General features: G+C 37.1%; 5 protein-coding genes across 7 annotated transcripts; 3 read left to right on the top strand and 2 right to left on the bottom strand.

Annotated features, from left to right (window-relative positions):
* The first annotated feature begins 532 nt into the window (after positions 1 to 532).
* On the top strand, positions 533 to 4,222 carry LOC9328719 (arogenate dehydratase/prephenate dehydratase 1, chloroplastic). Its single transcript, XM_002889850.2, has 11 exons — positions 533 to 1,135; positions 2,211 to 2,278; positions 2,361 to 2,453; positions 2,544 to 2,744; positions 2,821 to 2,901; positions 2,989 to 3,084; positions 3,269 to 3,346; positions 3,426 to 3,515; positions 3,600 to 3,667; positions 3,744 to 3,825; positions 3,910 to 4,222. The coding sequence occupies exons 1-11, from the start codon at positions 871 to 873 to the stop codon at positions 3,964 to 3,966; spliced, it is 1,179 nt and encodes a 392-aa protein (XP_002889896.1). The 5' UTR covers positions 533 to 870; the 3' UTR covers positions 3,967 to 4,222.
* A 22-nt stretch (positions 4,223 to 4,244) lies between these two features.
* On the bottom strand, positions 4,245 to 6,353 carry LOC9325961 (tyrosyl-DNA phosphodiesterase 2). Its single transcript, XM_002892611.2, has 4 exons — positions 5,843 to 6,353; positions 5,403 to 5,551; positions 5,199 to 5,309; positions 4,245 to 5,105 (listed from the first exon to the last, which is right to left on the bottom strand). Exons 1-4 carry the CDS (start codon positions 6,330 to 6,332, stop codon positions 4,521 to 4,523), a joined length of 1,335 nt encoding a protein of 444 aa, XP_002892657.1. The 5' UTR covers positions 6,333 to 6,353; the 3' UTR covers positions 4,245 to 4,520.
* A 142-nt stretch (positions 6,354 to 6,495) lies between these two features.
* LOC9328720 (glucan endo-1,3-beta-glucosidase 1) lies at positions 6,496 to 9,573 on the bottom strand. Its single transcript, XM_021013658.1, has 4 exons — positions 9,236 to 9,573; positions 7,707 to 9,011; positions 7,014 to 7,041; positions 6,496 to 6,914 (listed from the first exon to the last, which is right to left on the bottom strand). The coding sequence occupies exons 1-4, from the start codon at positions 9,303 to 9,305 to the stop codon at positions 6,767 to 6,769; spliced, it is 1,551 nt and encodes a 516-aa protein (XP_020869317.1). The 5' UTR covers positions 9,306 to 9,573; the 3' UTR covers positions 6,496 to 6,766.
* Positions 9,574 to 11,845: 2,272 nt separating this feature from the next.
* Positions 11,846 to 14,464, top strand: LOC9328721 (putative lactoylglutathione lyase). Of its 3 annotated transcripts, none has more exons than XM_021013277.1 (9): positions 11,846 to 12,155; positions 12,662 to 12,763; positions 12,863 to 12,987; positions 13,089 to 13,153; positions 13,242 to 13,454; positions 13,531 to 13,578; positions 13,675 to 13,782; positions 13,878 to 14,030; positions 14,152 to 14,464. In XM_021013277.1, exons 2-9 carry the CDS (start codon positions 12,666 to 12,668, stop codon positions 14,191 to 14,193), a joined length of 852 nt encoding a protein of 283 aa, XP_020868936.1. In that variant the 5' UTR covers positions 11,846 to 12,155; positions 12,662 to 12,665; the 3' UTR covers positions 14,194 to 14,464. The 3 variants fall into 3 exon arrangements, with proteins under 3 accessions (XP_020868936.1, XP_020868937.1, XP_002889897.2); XM_021013278.1 differs by having other exon boundaries at positions 12,075 to 12,155; positions 12,640 to 12,763; XM_002889851.2 differs by lacking the exon at positions 11,846 to 12,155 and having other exon boundaries at positions 12,537 to 12,763.
* A 2,093-nt stretch (positions 14,465 to 16,557) lies between these two features.
* On the top strand, positions 16,558 to 18,786 carry LOC9325963 (aminomethyltransferase, mitochondrial). Its single transcript, XM_021011317.1, has 4 exons — positions 16,558 to 16,766; positions 17,135 to 17,707; positions 17,815 to 17,933; positions 18,058 to 18,786. The coding sequence occupies exons 2-4, from the start codon at positions 17,147 to 17,149 to the stop codon at positions 18,602 to 18,604; spliced, it is 1,227 nt and encodes a 408-aa protein (XP_020866976.1). The 5' UTR covers positions 16,558 to 16,766; positions 17,135 to 17,146; the 3' UTR covers positions 18,605 to 18,786.
* Positions 18,787 to 19,154: the final 368 nt, after the last annotated feature.

The raw sequence follows: 19,154 nt of genomic DNA on the forward strand, positions 1-19,154 counted from the left end.
AAACAAAAATCTAAGGTGTAACAATTTCATTTAGAAACTGAAAAAATACAAATGTTAATGGTGTTAATTCTAAGGATGCAAAAACACTCTCATAAGTTATTAAAATTAATAGTGTTAATTTGTGAAATATAGTCATCTCACTAATTTGCTAATTTTTTTATAAAATAAATGTTAGAGAAATTTATTGCTTACATCTTAGACCTACCCTTGCTTTAGATGCATAAGCAAACTATCTTGGTGGCCATTTCATGTATAGCAAATGTGGACATCAAAATATATATTTTTCATAAATAGAGATGATCATTATTTTTGAACCTTTTTCATTCACCATTTCTCAAAAAAATTCTTTGAAGAAGTTTTATTAAATTACCATACTCTATAAGAAATTTTCCAAAAATACCACAAAAACTTTTCTTAAGAAGGTTTTAAAAAAATTTAGTCTTTTTGCCCAAATCCTTTGAAACATTTGTGAAAATACTCCATTTACTTTTCAACAAAATATATCCACGCGTCATCAAAAGTATTAATTGTTGACAGGAAAAAAAACAAATCTATTCCTTTTTGTCGGTGAAATTATTTAATTTAATTAATAAATAAAAAATGATATATGTGTGTATGAAATGTAAGTAACGTCTTGCAAGTGTGGACCTTTCCGTCTGAGCATTCAGAGTTTGCTCCTCTTTGAAAGACCTTCCAGAAAACCAAAAAAAAATCCAGACTTTTTGTTGTGACTTGACGTTATCTCTATGACTCTCCATTCTTTCTCACCAAACCCATTTCCCCATTGACACTTTTGTTGACCTAATTCCTCCAAAATCTCACCTTCACATTGCCGGATTTTAGTCCTCTCAAAAATCTCCCAACTTTGCTATGGCTCTGAGGTGTTTTCCCATTTGGGTTTGTCCTCAAACGACTCATCATCGTACTCCTCTTGTGGGTCTCGCAGAATTCGACGCTAATAAACGCCGTCGTTCCTGTCTCTGGGAGTGCTCTTCCTCAGCTTCTCAGAGGGCTGTCACTGCCATTGAAGGCGAGATTCCTTATAGCCATGAGCTCAAAAAGTCCTCTGATGAATTGGGTCTGACTCAGGAGACTCAATCTGTTTCTTTTCACAGAGACTTAAGTATGCTTCCCAGTGAGTCATCCTCATCTCTTCCCCTTCTCAGTTTCATCGAACGTGTTGTTTTATGGAAATGCTGATTGGTTGTTGTGTTCTTACGATCATCCACTTCGAAATTTGTCAATCTTAGGAGCTTGTTTAGCTGGATTTTGATCTGTGGGATCCTTTGTTGTGGTATATACGCTCAGAGATGATGTGGATCATTTAAGAATCTTTGTTTCAGATTCTTACCAATAGCCTAGATTTTGTCTGAAGAATAACAATGATTATGTCCTTGCATGGTTTTTACAGAAAGTCTTTGCTGATTTCTGTTATAGTATAATACACTTGTATTAAAATACCCTCAACTTTTGTTCTCTAGATTGCTGAAATTAAGAAAATGATTGAGTACTAAATTATGCCTTGACATTAATAATGTTTGTTGCCTATGTCGTGTTCTTGATTCCAAGAATAGCAAATGTCCTTTGGCATTAGATTCTTGCTGTTTACTATACTAGTAGCTGCATTTGATGTTTCAGATTCGATCTTTTAGATAGATCATTGTCATTTGCATTGCGATTTGCTACATGGGGCTTTGCTACACATGAATCGATCTAGGATACTTGTATTTCAAACATTGTTAATCAAAATGGTATACTTGATATGTTTAATTAACAGTAGTCAGTAGATTCTCTTTTCCAAATTAGTTGCTGGATTTGATGTTTCAGATTTAATCTTTCTTGTCATGTAGTCTCATAAATATATCAAACACTGTCCTTTGCATTGAGGCATAGGGCTTGCTACACGTATAGCAATCTGTTTTGCAAATGGAGTATTCAATATGTTGTGTTTATATTCCATATTAGTAGCTGCATTTGATGTTTCAGAGTCGATCTTTCTTGTCGTGTAGTCTCATAAATGGTCAATCATTGCCATTTTCATCGCGCCATAGGGATTGCTACACGTGTTATCGATCTATTTGGAGTGAGGCGATACTCACTTGTTGTTAATGAATCTCAAATGCATTGTCTGTCATATCCTCGTTATTATCGATCTTATTACTTTTTAATCTCTTCTCATGGCAAGCCTTGACATTTAAAGTTGATTACAGAACCGCTAACTGCAAACAGTCTTTACTCTTCTGCTGGCGATGATTCAAAAGTCCGAATTTCGTTTCAGGTGAATTATTAGTTTCCTCACCTACATGCAAAACTGTGTTTCTTTAATTTTCTTATGTTTACCATACACTCTCTAATTGCAGGGCATACCAGGTGCATATAGTGAAACAGCAGCACTAAAAGCATTTCCAAATTGTGAAACCGTTCCATGTGAACAGTTCGAAGCTGCGTTTCAGGTTTTGACTTATCGGTAACTTCTAATATATTCTATCCCTACACAAAAAGGTATGGTGCTTTACTATCTTTTTATATGATTGATTCTTCAGGCTGTTGAGCTCTGGTTGGTGGACAAAGCAGTATTACCGATCGAGAATTCAGTAGGTGGTAGTATCCACCGTAATTATGATTTGCTTCTTCGTCATAGGCTTCACATTGTCCAAGAAGTCCATTTGCCTGTAAATCATTGTCTCTTAGGAGTGCCTGGTGTTAAAAAGAAAGATATTAAATGTGTTCTAAGCCATCCTCAGGTTCTCCTGCTCCCATTTCCTTCAGGCGCTGCTAAGTTCACTGGTTTTGAGTACTTACTTTTTTCCTTCTCTCCAGGCGCTTGATCAATGTGTGAATTCACTTAACAATTTAGGCATACAGAGAATTTCTGCAAAAGACACTGCCACTGCTGCTCAGGTGACAGCTCGAAATAACGAGTTTTTTTTTGGTTCAGTTCACATACGAATTTGACTTACTTTAGTTAAACATTAAGCGTTTCTTCAGACTGTTTCTTCAAGCGGTAAGATCGACGTAGGAGCAATCGCGAGTGTACGGGCTGCAAATATATATGGTCTGGATATTCTTGCCGAGAACATACAAGTAATTAGTCTCCATCCTCTACTTTACTAATAAAGTTGTTTCCTATGGAAATATATCAACATATTAATACTGTATGCACATCATTGGGTAAAGTGGAATGATTTATGACATAGAAGGAATGTAATGAAACATATCAACTATCAGTTGTCTTTACGTTGATATTTGTTCTTTCGACGATTTTCAGGATGATGCTAACAATGTGACTCGCTTTCTGATACTTGCCAGAGAGCCTATGATTCCAAGAACAGATCGACCATATAAAGTAATCACATCTTTATGTACTAACTAACTCGGTTGAAACTTATAATAACTCCCAATGGTAATGCTTCTGTTTCTCTCAGACAAGTATCGTGTTCTCGCTAGAAGAAGGTCCTGGTGTGCTGTTCAAGGCCTTGGCTGTTTTTGCTTTACGAAGCATTAACTTATCTAAGGTAAGTTCTGAGGAAAATTTGGATCCTATTATGTAATTCATTCGGAAAATAGAAATATATGACATAAGTTTTGCTCTTCTTTAGATAGAAAGTCGTCCGCAGAGAAGAAGACCGTTAAGAGTAGTTGATGGTTCTAACAATGGAAGCGCTAAGTAAGTAGTTTTATAACACAACATGCACACATATTTTTTGAGAAGTAGTTGAGTGATTGTTTTGTGATGATGACAGGTACTTTGATTACTTATTCTACATTGATTTTGAGGCTTCCATGGCTGATACACGTGCTCAGCATGCTCTTGGCCATCTACAGGTCTCACAATCCTTGTACCCCAGAGCTTTTATAGCAGGTCTTAATGCTCACCAATTCTAAAAGTATTACCTTTTGGTTTTGCAGGAATTCGCAAGTTTCATCCGTATCCTCGGGTGTTATCCAATGGATCTAGTCAGATAACCAAGCAAATCTGCTATTGATTTCATGTTACCATACCGTGCAGAACCATGTGAATATACCCAAACAGAAGAACAGGTTTGTGGCTTTGGTATACCGCTAGAATCTTCTTTCACCATTTTCTCATCTTAGAAGTTTAGCTTCAAACTCTTCATTGCTGAGACAGATACAGTTGATCTAGCTTTTGTTAAGAACATGTTTTGTACATTAAACAGGTTTTTTCAGTTAGTATCAGTGAATAAGATTGTCTGAAACAAAACCCTCTGATATCAAAATCTCTCTGGTTCTGAAAGATCATCTTAATTTGTGATTAGTTTCATAATCTTCATTACAAAAGGTGGGGCATTGTTGACCAATAAGACTGATCTTTCAGTTCGAATCAGGAAATAAGGACTATCCAAACCAAAAAAACAAAAAACCTAAAACCAAGAACTGTTTATCATCAGTTCGAAACAGAGAAACCCTACGCATCATCTTTGGTGTTTCATACAGTTTTAACCTAGTCCCAAAAGTTCCACTAAGGAAGACGGAACTTCGAGCTCTGAATAGTTTTGACCTCATTTCAGCGAAAGGGTTAAAAGCAGACCAAAATGATCACTAGGCAACACCGGGAGCTCTAACTTCTTGATCTCACCCCTCACTTTCTTCTCTTTCTCATATGATAAACCAGGAATCGCCTCTTTCCCAACTATCTCGATTCCGCCAAGCTTGTAATCATCCAGACGACACAAAATCCGGTCTAACCGTTTCTGCAATGCTCGGTTGCCGGACAACATTGGGTTTGCTTTTGTGTCATATGTAAACCCCAAATCGCCTGGTTTCATAACCTCCCAAACATCAACCCACTTGTCTGCCAAAGGAAATTTCCCATCTAGCTTGTCATCCCAGTTCATGTCTCCCCCGAATATCACATTGGTATTAGGTCTGAGAATCTCGATTGCTTCTTTGGCTTGTTCAACGCGTTCTCGACTAAACATTTGGTCCCATTTTGGAGGACCTGGACAGGGACTCTCCAGATGGCTAGTTGCAAACACAAGTGGCTTTCCCCCTGGAACTTCAACTTCTGCGATAGATAGTTCTCTTCCCATTATCGAGTTCCCAAAGCTTTTGCTGCTGAAAGATTTCACCCCCAACTTGCTTAACTGCAAATTACCCATAAGGGTCAGTTACAAGAATCACATATATTATCCAAATTTAGAAGGTAAGAGCCTAAGACAAGCGTCCACAATCTTTACCAGCATGCAGTAGTAGCCTCTTGAAACTGCCACATCAACTGAGACAGAACAAGAATACGCTTTCCACCAATTCGACTTGCGGAAAATATCATATATCTCAGGAGTGACTTCCTACAAGTCCACACAAAAACCGTTTGTCAGAAATCTGAGCAAATTCTACATTTTGCAGATAGAAATAACTCTATGGCAAATGTAAACGATGACCTGAAAACATATGAGATGAGGAGAATGAAGCTGAATAAGGTGACCAATCGCTCTCATCCTTAGATTCAACTCAAGGTCTTCACGAAACCAAACATTGTAGCTCAAGATCTTCAAGCAAGTTAAAGGTGTTCCTGAATCAGAAGCTACCCCTACAAAAAATTAAACAGTGACAAAAAAAAGTACCGTCTTCTGCATCAATGAACACTAGAAATCAACCATTACCGATTATATAAAGCTCAACGCGTAGAAAAACCAAAACCTCACACAATTTAGCAGCAATCAAAAACCAATATCAAGCCATGTTTAGATGAAACACACATCACACAGAAATCACACATTAACAAGTCTCGTCTTTTAAACTGATATTTAAGGTATGAGCCACAATGAGAATACCAAAATTCACAAAGACCTAAAACCCTAGGGAGTACAAAAGAACCGACCTTTCGTTTCAATCTCTTTGTTCTTCTTCATCACACCTTGCGATTCAGAGCAAACAACAGAAGCACCTTCGACCTCGACGACGTCATCATCCATAGCTTTACGCTTGCTACACCGCCGCAGAGGAAAGAAAACAGACCCGACGGAGGAATCAGCGTTGTTACTCTCGAGACCCGAATCAGTCAAATCGTCAAAGCCCAAGAGAGAAGACGTTGGCAATCGCGTCCCACAGACGTCACAGATTGAGTTCTTGTACGTGTTCAAAAAAGTACAGGCCTTGCACGCCCATTTAGCTTCATCGTTCGTGGAAATTGAGAGAGAAGGAGAAGGAGACGAAGAAGGGAGAGATACAGGAGCCAAGCAGATCATGCAATTGAGTTTCTGAGACGCAGAATTGAGGAAAGTACATTTGTTGCATGACCAAGAGGACGAGGAAGACGATGACGACATTGCTCGAATTGTGAGAATTCTGAGAAATCGGATTGTTGACATTTACCCTAATTTTCTTTATCGATTTTGACTTTTTGACGCTTAGGTTTCCATTTAACGGCTACGCATTAAACGACGCCGTTTCCACAAATGGTTTTCAGTTTCAAAAGTAAATTTGAAAGGTGAACCGTATCAAACAAAAACTAACCGAATTAAACCCATCTCAGACAGAATCAGATGTTGAACATTTAGAAGACAGATTTTCTACAAAATTTTATTGCCATAACAAGAATATAAGAGACTAAAATAGTCAAAACATTACAAAAACAAATTACAAAATTATAACACAATAAAATGTTTAAGACCTAAACCTTCATAGGCCAGTGGTGTTGCCACTGTGACCTCGTTGGTAGTATGACACCGGAGTTCGACTCCGTTTCCAGTCATGGATGGGCTTCAGAGTTAAGACTTGTAACTCACCGTGGAAAAATGAAAAATCACCAAAAGGATAACAACAATATAGAAGATGTTACAAGAATCATAATACTGACACAGAAGCCTCTTGAGAGACTCATTGAGGTAGCTTCACCCGCGGCAACTTCAGTTGAATTCACCACTGTCTGTGTCCTATTTCCGACCTTCTTGCTGCACAAAATGAAGTAAGAGTACGAATTAAAAGAAAGAAGACTTTATCTCGTCTAAAAATATAGATAAAGAGTTTCCAGAAGGGAGTTAATGCAATACCTTCCCGGGAAAATGCAGCTTCCATGACCTGAAACATAAGCATCTCCTGATTTAGAAACTATGTATCCAGTTAACTCAAAATTTTGAACTTTTAAGAACTTGGGACCATTTAAACAACAAGTATATGATCTTGACAAATCTTTTCTTGTTATATAGCCTGCTTGTAACCCGAAGTAATTAACATGGAAAGAAAAGAGTTGAATATGAATAACAAGGTACAAGCAAGGTAAAGACATTTTCTAAGACCACCCATGATCAATATAGATACCTTCGGTTTCCCAATAACAAACACGCTTTTACCGAAGGTGATTCAAGATTCGATATCGTGATGCATAACAACCATATTTCGAGATTCATGAACAAGAGAACCTTCCTTTGAGAAACTAGCTTCTATGTATATGGCTGCATAGTTTTGTTAATTACTGATCTAGGACATATCATACGCTTACATCGAATAGGAACCAAACCGAGAATGGAAATATTTCAAAGTCCCCCAAGTTTTAGCATATAAATCACTAAGAACTTTGTTTTGGCACAAGACAGCTCCTATAGACTCTCCCAACTTAGAATCTAAACTCTAAGAAACTCAGATGGCGTTTCTTGGTTGTCACAAGTCTTTCGCTATAGATACTCAAATTGTAAACCGTAATACGAAAAAGAAAGAAAAAGAAGAAGAAGAAAAGAAGAGCTTACTTGGGTCAGTAGTAGTGATCATTGCCACACCTTTGAAGTCACATGAACCAGAAGCTCTTCCTTCCTTCTGGTAATAACTATTAAAAGCAAACGAAGCATGTCCCTTCACATTATTCGGCTGATAACAACTCTCCCCAGGTTGAATCTCACTACAATTAGATCTCCCAGGTCCACAAGCCCAATCCAATGCAGCCTGAAGCGTCTTCGCATCCACACCATCCATAGCAATGCAGTACGTCTGGTTTGTTGTATCGTTCGCTAAGAATGTTCCGCTTCCAGATACATGAAGCAAATAAACCGGTGTAGAGTTCGCGTAGAATAACCCCCAGCTAGCTTCACTAACTGGAGAAGCCCTGAGATCCTCGTTAAACAGCTCATAAATGTAGACACTTGAAGTCATCTCAGGATGTAGAGGAGTACCAGTTCTATCGAATACATGCTTGATCAAATTCGAGTTATATGTATCAGCATTGTCGATAGTAGCATATGGCTCTTTCGAATCACCTTTTGAAGGCCAACCGCTCTCGGTCACAAGCACAACCACATCAGACACATTCAAGTTTTTCATCGAGACATAAGCAGCATCAACCATAGCATCAAGCACATTAGTGTAATGCAACAAAGTATTGGGATCAACCATTTCTTTAGACGGTGTCAATGGCTCGAACAAACAGTTATCGAGCGGAACCACGCCTTTGTTCTGCATATAAACATAGTAAGGATACAGATTCATCATCAAAGGAGAACCCGTTTTCGACAAGAACTGAAGCAACGGAACCATAATCGAATGCCAAGTCTGGTTAAAGTAAGCTTGAGAAGGCGGGAACGTATCGAGCATAATCGAAGCTGCGTGAGGCGTAGAGACTTTGATTTGAGTGTGGAGATTGGAAGCAACAAGAGCATTGTATAAAGACTCAATTGCAGGTAAAAGCAAAGGAGCTGAAGAAGGCACAGTTGTTAAAACCTCATCTCCAACAGAAATGGCTGTGATTAAAGTTTCAGGGTAATAAGCAACAACATTTCGACCAATCCATGACGCAGCGGTACTGTTGGAAGATCCAATTGCGAGAAGCTGATTGTTTGGTACACTGATTATGACTCGTATCTTGGTTTTAGCCAATGCTTTGAGTAATTCTGGATCAGCATCGTATAATCTGACGTGATTTACTTTCTGAGTTTGGAGAAATTTGACTAATTCTGTCGGCGAGAGTAGATTAGAGACATCTGTGCCGATGTTGAAACCAACAAATGGATCTTTGTCTTGTTCCTGAACCTTAATATCGTGAGATAAAGACGACGAATTCGCTGCAGATAGAAGTTAGTTAAAAATCGAAACTTGGCAATGATTTCTAACTAGAAACTGGGAAATAAAGTAAATGGGTTTTGTCTAGATTTGGATTCCAAACAAAATATGTAATTTAGCCAAGTGTTAACTCAAATGGACAAAAAAAGAAACATTTTTTACTTAAAATTCGTCAATTGGGGGGAATTTGAACTGAAAAAATGAGTTTTTTTATAGGTAAACTTACCAGAAACCAAAAGAAGAGTGAAGAAGAAGAAGAGAACAGGAACGGTGGAAACCATGCTAGTGAAAGCCATTGAAGAGGAGCTTGAACTTATTATGCAACACTTCCCCTTCAGATTCAGAGTCAGCTAGAGATTCTTGCATTATCTTCCTCCTCTTCCGATGGATTTATTGCTGTATGGTTGAGATAACCTAAAGAGAAACGGAGAAGAAGAAGAGAGATTAGACATTTTTGGGGTTTTAGGCTGAAAGATTTATGTCTCTGTGCTTCCACGTGAACCGACTCTGCTTGCTCCTCCTCCCCACAGAAACTGTTTTTTTCAGACCAAATGTGAAAATTACTGTAATGCCCTTGAATTCTGATAAAGCACCAGCTAGACATCACTCTGTAATCTTTAATAGATTTGGTCCATTTGAATTTATTTATTTTTTCACCCCATAAATTTTGTAAAAAAAACACAAATTAAATAAAAGTTGAATTGTTTGTCTATTGTTTGTACACAAAAAGATTCTTTCTAAGATAATAGTTTGTCACTTTGTCTACACTAGTACCTCTAAACTAAAAAAAAAAGTATTTGTGATTATTACTATATCTGGTTTTAATATTGGCTTGGAATGTTGATGTTGACCACATGTGATAAAAGTGGACGATTGAAAGAAGATAACAATGCCCTTTAATGGAATTTTAATATTATATGTAATGTAGGTGGTTTCGCTATGTGTTTATTATATTTAGGTCAGTGAAATATATCTATCAAAAACATTTGAATTACAAGTTGAGGAAAAGAGAGAATATACAACCCATGCTTTCGTTGATTAGCTAAGAGACAATCAGGGCCGGCCCGCAGGACAGGCCATCCAAGCGGTGGCTTGGGGCACCACAATTTTTTTTTTTTTTAAAGGTTTTTTTTTTTTTTTTTTTTGGTAAAAAGACCCATAAAATAAAAGTATTTAGTAAAAACTAAAGTTTTTTCGAAAAAAATAAATAAAATAGGGCCCAAACAATTAAATTTGAATGTAATAATATTCAAAATATCATTATTTTTGTATAATTTACTAAAAATAGGTCCAAAAAAAAAATTTAGCCCTAAAACTTATAAATATATTGGACATTATTTTATTTTTCGTGTAGGACCTCACAAATGCTCGGACCGGCACTGGAGACAATGGCCCATTTTATTTATTTGTTGATAACACATTTTCTCATCTCAAACAATATAATAAAAATAGATATTTCAAGAAAACGAAACCAGTAATATTGTTAGCCTAAATCATTTTGCACCGACTAAAATATATAAAGGGAACTAACAAATAAAATATGTAGACAAAATGAATACATTTTCTCCTTTTGTATCACTTTTACATATTGTCTCTTCTGTAAAGTTATAGACTTCTAGTAGAGCAAGGAAAAAGAGAGAGAACAAAAAAAAAACACAGCGACCCAACAAACATACTAACATAGAGATCCATATGTAACACGTAAGAGAGTAAATTAAAAAAAAAAAACACGTAAGAGAATAGATTAAACAAACAAAGAAACAAAAACTCTGAAAAAGAAGAAAGCTTTCTGGGGAGTTTAAAAGTTAAAACATCTTATATCAGATTCTTTCCTTTTATCTGCATGTATGTGTTAAGAGTAAATTACATAAGTCAAAGAACAAACATTCTTTGAATCATGAAATCACACTGAATTATATATGATATATATATATATATATATATATTTGCCATCTTTCTGATATATTTTATTTATATAAAGGAGATAAATAAATTGTTTCAGGAGATTGGCAAATATATATATATATATATATCATATATAATTATCTCCTTTATATAAATAAAATACACAGATTTTCATTACGAAAAACTAAACAACAATGAAAGTGACTGACGAACGTAAAAAAAAAAAAAAAAACAATGAACCGTGACACTTTCTTGTCTGTTTATAGCAATTATTAAATCTACAGTTATATAGAAAATACACAAAGGGTTTGATTTAGAATTTTACAATCCGTTACCTCATTGTTAAGAGGTGTATCGCTTTTATAATGCAGTTTCGGTATACTATGCATGGCTTCAAAAAATCAAATGTGATGCGAATTTTTTCATTTTACTTTAAAAAAATTAATGCATAAAAAGCCTTCTTTTGATGATAGTACAAAAAAGAACAATGAACAAAATGATTCCATTTCAAAACCAAAATGAACTATAAAGCTTACGATGTGTCGTGATTCGTGAATAAGACATCGACCAAATTTCAGTATTAATTTCTAATAATATATAAATTCTGTTTTAGATGTCTGCAATTGCTTTTGCCCAAAAAAAAAAAAAAAAAAAAAAAGATGTCTGCAATTGCAAGCCAGGGCCCAGGAGTACAAATTACAAAACACCAAAAAAAAAATAGTCTAAATGGGCCGAGATACCATTTCAATGACTGATGGGCTTCGTTCTCTCTTACAGACAAGTTCATAATTTCATATCTATCCTAAAAAAAAAATAAAAAAAAAATTGGCCTTCTAAGTTCTAATTTCATAATTTTGCGTGGCCTTGCCGAGATCACATGAAACACGATTCTACTTGAATAAGATTCCTCCTCTATGCTGTAAAACATACACAGATTTTACAACAAAAGCATGTTTGTAAACACCTGTTTCGCGCCGCCACGTGTCGTCCCATGACGCGGCTGTTAGATTTTATCCCTAACAGTCGCTCACCATCTTTCCGCAATAATACAGTCATCCATCGGTTGTAACACGTCTGTGATGATCTCACTACATCACAGGCAGTAGGAGAGACCATGTCGGCAAATTACTATAAACTCTTATTTAAGTGACGACGATTGTGCCAACACAGAGTAAATTAGTCACCTACTCGAGAGTGGTTTAGCTTTTTCGTTCCGTACATCTTCTTCTTCTTCTTCCCAGGTGAGTTTAGTGTTGCAGATATGATCTATTTCTTACGTTGCGATGAATTATGTCTTCGAATCGCTCTCTATTTTTTGTGATTTAAAATCTGTTTCTTCGATTCAATTGTGGAATTTCGGTCTAGTGATCCGGTTTTCCTCGGATCTGATTTCGGAATCTGATTGTTCGTTTTTGTTGATCGTTTTACGATTCATGTTCAGTCGATGTTATTGCTTGCCCCATTTCAATTGGTTATATAAGATTCATTGTATTTGGTGCATCATGATTTTGGGTATCTAAATTTGAGACCTTTTTGGGTTAAAAATGAATATGGAGTTGAGATTAGTGATGTTTTATAAGATTTAGAGTTGATGGTTTTCGTTAAATTTATCAGGAGAGAGCAAGTTTATAGGGGAAATGAATGAGATTGCTTCCGCCTCCATGTTGAGGCTGTGTCAATGTTTTCTCTCGATTTGTAATGTACATTTTGTTTCAATGATAGCAGCTGAATCAAATTTTGTTTTTAGAAATATGGCTGAGGCTTCTGACTTGTTGGAATGGCCTAAGAAGGACAACCGTCGTTTTCTCCATGTTGTTTACCGCGTTGGTGATCTTGATCGCACCATTGCGTATGTCTTTCTTTTCTCTTTCAGTAAATACCGTATTCAGTTTTTTTCTGTAACATGAGTGTTTATATACATTTTGAGATATTCTATATTTCTCACCAGGTTTTACACTGAGTGCTTTGGTATGAAGCTGTTGAGGAAAAGAGATGTCCCTGAGGAGAAGTATTCTAATGCTTTTCTCGGTTTCGGACCTGAAACATCTAACTTTGTTGTGGAGCTCACATATAGTAATGCACTCTTCACTCTCCCTCTCCTGTTATACGCCTGTTAAAAAGTGAACTACTTGGTTTTAATGTGTTTTATGAATCAAAACATTTTTGTTTCACAGACTATGGTGTTAGCTCATATGATATTGGAACTGGATTTGGGCATTTTGCCATTTCAACTCAAGATGTAAGTCGTCCTACTTTGAGTTTTAAATATCAAGAATCAAAATATGCGTGTGATCTTGAACGAAGAGATAAATGGCCCTTTTTTTTAGGTTTCCAAACTGGTTGAGACCGTCCGTGCCAAGGGTGGAAATGTCAGTAGGGAACCTGGTCCGGTCAAAGGTGGAGGCAGTGTCATTGCGTTTGTGAAGGACCCTGATGGCTACACTTTTGAGCTCATCCAGAGAGGTCCAACTCCTGAACCTTTCTGCCAAGTCATGCTTCGTGTCGGTGATCTCGACCGTGCCATCAAATTCTATGAAAAGGTAATGCAGTGAAATGGCTGTGGTAATGTTTAAATATTCATTACTAGTGTTTACTTCATTTCTAATTCCTTCGCAGGCCCTGGGGATGAGACTCTTGAGAAAGATTGAGAGGCCTGAGTACAAGGTGAAGTAATCAGTGATGCAATGTAGACATATAATTTAGCTTTCCGAGCTACGCTGGGCCTTGAAAAGTTTTTTTATTTGTTGTTGGATGAAACAGTACACCATAGGCATGATGGGATATGCTGAAGAATATGAGTCGATAGTTTTGGAGCTGACCTATAACTACGGCGTGACTGAGTACACAAAGGGCAATGCATATGCACAGGTCTGGGATTAGACATGTCTCAGTTGCTTTCTGTTGGCTTTAAGCCAGTTTGTGTTCATTCCTCTGATAATTAAATGGTTAAATGTAACAAACAGATTGCAATAGGCACAGATGATGTGTACAAAAGCGGTGAAGTTATTAAGATAGTCAACCAAGAGCTAGGAGGAAAGATCACTAGAGAACCCGGACCTCTTCCTGGACTCGGCACCAAGATTGTCTCATTCCTTGATCCAGATGGCTGGAAAACGGTTAGTAATCGATACAGATTTAATCATTTGGTATCGCAGATTCCGTTTCTAGTGTTGGAACCTTGGAATTCAGATTCAGTGTCGGGTTTTGTTTAAAAAGGTTTGGTTGTTAAAATGACAGGTTTTGGTGGACAACAAAGATTTTCTGAAGGAACTGGAATGAGGAGAGCGATAATGTTCGAGATCACAAAACCATAATAATAAAAATGTGATCATGGAATAAAGGAAAGACTTAGTGTTTGATCTAAAATAAGATGATGTCGTTAAGTTTGTGTCGTGCTATGTGTGTGCTCGTTTCTTTTGTCCCTTAAGCTAAACTCTATGGACCTGAATAAAAAATATTTCCACCACCTTGAGCTTGAGGTTTTGGTGTTTTTAGGTTATGGACGGTTTTAGTAGAAAATAATATTTCAGTACCAAATCGGTTTACTCGATTTGAGATGGAGCATATGGCACTTTCTTGAATTTTATCCGACTTGGAATAACTTGGAATAAGAGATACGGTTTAAATCGGTTATCTTTAGCTCTGCTTTTCTTTTCCCGGAATTTGCGGGCCAGTTTTGATTGTGTTGGTTCAGAATAGAAACCAATATTATTTATAGCAGTTACTCTCTAAAAATTGCATTGGATCCATATACTGATGATATGCAATATGTCTTTTAGTATTCAATCTAACTACTACATCTTCAATATATGTTTAGTCACATGAAAACTCAGCCACTACTACCGCAAAAAAGGGAGATCAATATTGTTGGCTATATTAATGGATTCACCTACTTTATACTGCAACTATCATTAGAATTTAGAAAACCCTTTATAATATACATTCCATATAGAGCCCTATCAACTACGTAACCGATTAAAAAATTTCTAACCCTAGACCATTTATCTTTCTCTCTCTACTACATATATACATGCTGATTAAACAATAATGTTAAAATAGAATCGAGTAAATTTATAACGTCAAGCTGTTTGGTTAGGCTAGACCGGATCTGATCTTATATAGGCCATTAGGTCTCAAGGATCATGCGATGTATATAAAGATTATTTGAGTTTGGGACCAAATAAAAGTAGTATCATGGTATTTCTTTTGGCTTCCCAATTAATTTCTCTTAATTTTATCGGTTGGGCTGTCTGTCTTATTATTATGTTCTTATTTACCTAACCATCACGGCATCTCACATGCACATTGAAAAGAGACTATAACACTACTATATGAGAGTTGATTGATGCTATGTTTAATCTCATTGTATGCAAATACATATCGTTTGACATGTTACTAATACTAATTTATATCAAACTACATTGTACTCATACAATAGGTCCTAGATCCAAATTTTTAATTGCATTTATTGCACACAAACATTACATAACAGCCTATATATATGGTCTTGTAACAACTAAGTGAGTCACCATAAACAAAAAGAATCTGAACCAACAAAGCAAAACATGAAAGGCACATTTACTAACTTGCTTGTGCTTCTCTTCATTGCACATTTGCACTTGTTTGTGCCAATGTCGGTGCTAGGAAGCTTTTCTCCGGAGATACATTCAAGGATGAAAAATCTTTCCTCGGAGGCGGCGGCAGCGGTGGTGGCCTAGGGCTTGGCCTTGGTGGAGGAGCTGGTCTTGGTGGGCTTGGGATTGGGGCTGGGATCGGCGCGGGAGCCGGACTAGGGTTAGGTGGAGGCGGTGGTGGACTTGGAGGTGGTGGCGGTGGACTCCTCGGTGGAGGCGGCTTTGGCGGAGGAGCCGGTGGCGGACTCGGTGGCCTTCCTTGAACGTATTGTCAAGTGTGCGTGAGAGCTGATTCTCAGCTTATTACACTAATTAAGTTACTTTCATTGTCATAATAAAATATAGAGGGTATGAATTTGGATTTCTGCTTTGATTTAAACCTCAATATTTGAATCATAAAAGGTCTTAGCTACGCCGTTTAGATATGATTTAAGTTTGGTAATGCTCGTAATCGTATTATGTGTAACGCCGTTAAGATATGATTAAGTTCTGCAACGTTTCGCTTTTATATATTCACTAGCATGACTTTTTCTCTTGTTTATAACTAAATCGATAAACAAAACAATCTCGAAATTTCATCGAGAAATAAAATATTGGTCACACTAACTACAACAACTAAAACATTGATTGGTAAACATTGGACATTCTAACAAAAAACCGTAAAAACCAAAGGAAAGTCTTTGAAATGCCGATGATCACTTGATTGATGATTGCAGGGAAGAGAAGATCGCAATTAACATAATGCTAAGTCACATATAAGCAAACAACAACTATACTGAATTCTTTTTGGAATAATAATGGATAAAATGCTAACAAAAAAAAATGTCTACAACTCCAAAAGTTTGATCAAGCATGTTCCTTTTTCATTTTTGGTGATTTGCAATACTTGTATGTTTATTTTGATTTTATAAAAATTTAAAAAATAAGAAGATAAAGATTGAACAATTACTTACCACTCAATGGGGATGCGGTTGCTTTGGCCTTTTCTTCGTTTGGCTGATGATTCCTCTTCCACCACCAAGGCACCAACCCCATCTTTTTCTTCACATTATTAAGTCACATAAATCTCTATTTTAATCCCTAAATATAAATATATAAAGTCCCTTTTGCCATTGATAGCAACAAAATCATCAATTAATTTGCAATAACACACACACACACTACATAGTAGTATCAGGAATCTGGGAAGAAGCTCCAGTGGCAAAGACTCAAATCTTTGTAAGATTTCTACACGACCCATTTCAGTTTTTATGTTTTCTATTCACAGAATCACAGATTATTTCGATTGTAGACAACATTTGTTTTCTTCTTCTTTGTGAAAATACGATTTCGATTCAATCTCATTGCGATTATTGAGTTCCCTGATTGTTGCAGATGTTTTATAAATGAATCTTAATCTTATAGTTGAAGATTCATGGATTTAAAAATGCTCTCTTTTTGCCTATAGAGCCTTTATATGAATCTCCTTTCTTCATTCCATAGCTTAAGAGTTTATCAATGTCAATTCACTGAATCCAGTTGAATTTGAAAAAATTGCATTTATGGTTATTGATTTTGAGTGTTCTTGGATCAAACTTGTTATGTAGCTTGTGGAGAAGATGAGAGGTGGGAGTCTATGGCAGCTAGGTCAATCTATAACTCGTCGTCTTGCTCAATCTGACAAGAAGGGTGTGTCACGCCGCTACTTTGCCTCTGAAGCTGACCTGAAAAAAACTGCTCTTTACGACTTCCATGTGGCCCATGGAGGAAAGATGGTTCCTTTTGCTGGTTGGAGTATGCCAATTCAGTACAAAGATTCGATTATGGACTCAACTGTTAACTGCAGGCAAAATGGGAGTTTGTTTGATGTTGCACATATGTGTGGTTTGAGCCTTAAGGGTAAAGATTGTGTTCCTTTTCTTGAGACACTTGTGGTTGCTGATGTGGCTGGTTTGGCTCCTGGAACTGGGAGCTTAACTGTGTTTACAAATGAGAAAGGAGGTGCCATTGATGACTCGGTCATTACCAAAGTGACAGATGAACATATCTATTTGGTGGTCAATGCTGGTTGTAGGGATAAGGATTTGGCTCACATTGAAGAACACATGAAGGCTTTCAAGGCCAAAGGAGGTGATGTCTCCTGGCATATCCATGATGAGAGATCTCTTCTCGCCCTTCAGGTTTGGCTATTCAATTTGAACCCAAAGATTGTTCCTTTTGTTGTTCTGATATTGATTGATGTATACTTGTAGTTATAGTACATTACGATCTTGAATTTTCGATGTAGGGTCCCTTGGCTGCTCCAGTGCTTCAACACCTGACTAAAGAAGACTTGAGCAAGCTTTACTTTGGGCAGTTCCAGATTCTGGACATTAATGGTTCCACATGTTTTCTTACCAGGACCGGGTAAAATCTCATGTTTCACTTTCTGTTTCTAGTCAGACTTACTTGGTTCAAGTAGACAAAATAGCTCAGGAGGAAAAGTTCTGAAGTTCTCATAGGTAATGAATGTCTCTGTTTTGGTTTTCAGGTATACCGGGGAAGATGGGTTTGAGATCTCAGTTCCAGATGAGCACGCAGTGGATCTAGCAAAAGCAATCTTGGAGAAATCCGAGGGTAAGGTAAGGCTTACAGGTCTAGGAGCAAGAGACAGTCTCAGGTTAGAAGCAGGACTTTGTCTATATGGAAACGACATGGAGCAACACATTTCTCCTGTTGAAGCTGGGCTCACATGGGCCATAGGGAAGCGTAGAAGAGCCGAAGGTGGGTTTCTTGGCGCGGATGTGATTCTCCAACAGCTTAAAGATGGACCTACAATCAGAAGGGTCGGTTTCTTCTCCTCAGGACCACCCGCAAGGTCGCATAGCGAGGTTCATGATGAGAGTGGGAACAAGATTGGAGAGATCACAAGTGGAGGGTTTAGCCCAAACCTGAAGAAGAACATAGCCATGGGATATGTGAAGTCAGGTCAGCACAAGACCGGGACTAAAGTCAAGATCTTGGTCCGTGGGAAACCGTATGAAGGCAGCATCACGAAGATGCCGTTCGTAGCCACCAAATACTACAAGCCAACATGATATGTGTGTCTTCTTCGTCCATTTACTCGTCTCTTGCTTTTGTTAAAATGACTTGTGTTTTTCTTATATTCTGATTTGGCCTGAAAAATGTACGATATTTTGCCAAGAGGGCAATGCTTATTTTCATTTTTATTGAAATAAATTTAACACATGTAAGACCAAACTATGAATATGTTTTTACAGATTTGAGCATGTACAAGTTCTTGGTCGATCATGGAAGGAACCCTGATCATGAAAAGCAAGTCAGAGCGAGGCCGATTCATAGAGGAAGTGGAAGAAGAATAAGAGGAAGAAGAAGAAGGCCCTTGGTGTTGTTCGTAGTTAATATTTATGCTTATTATGAAGATCAGACATGGTAACCGGAAGGTGTGTTTGAAAATTCAAATCATGATCAATAATGAATGTGACACAGTATCTGACCGGTGATAAAGTAAAGAATAATGATCAAGTACAGACTTTAAAGTTTGAATGTATCACTAGGATTTAACATAGGATCAATACCAAGTGTCGTTAGGGTAAAGACTCTAGGCGAAACTTAGAGGTCGTTGGT

Source organism: Arabidopsis lyrata, assembly GCF_000004255.2.
Source record: "Arabidopsis lyrata subsp. lyrata unplaced genomic scaffold ARALYscaffold_1, whole genome shotgun sequence".
Classification (NCBI taxonomy): Eukaryota; Viridiplantae; Streptophyta; class Magnoliopsida; order Brassicales; family Brassicaceae; genus Arabidopsis; species Arabidopsis lyrata.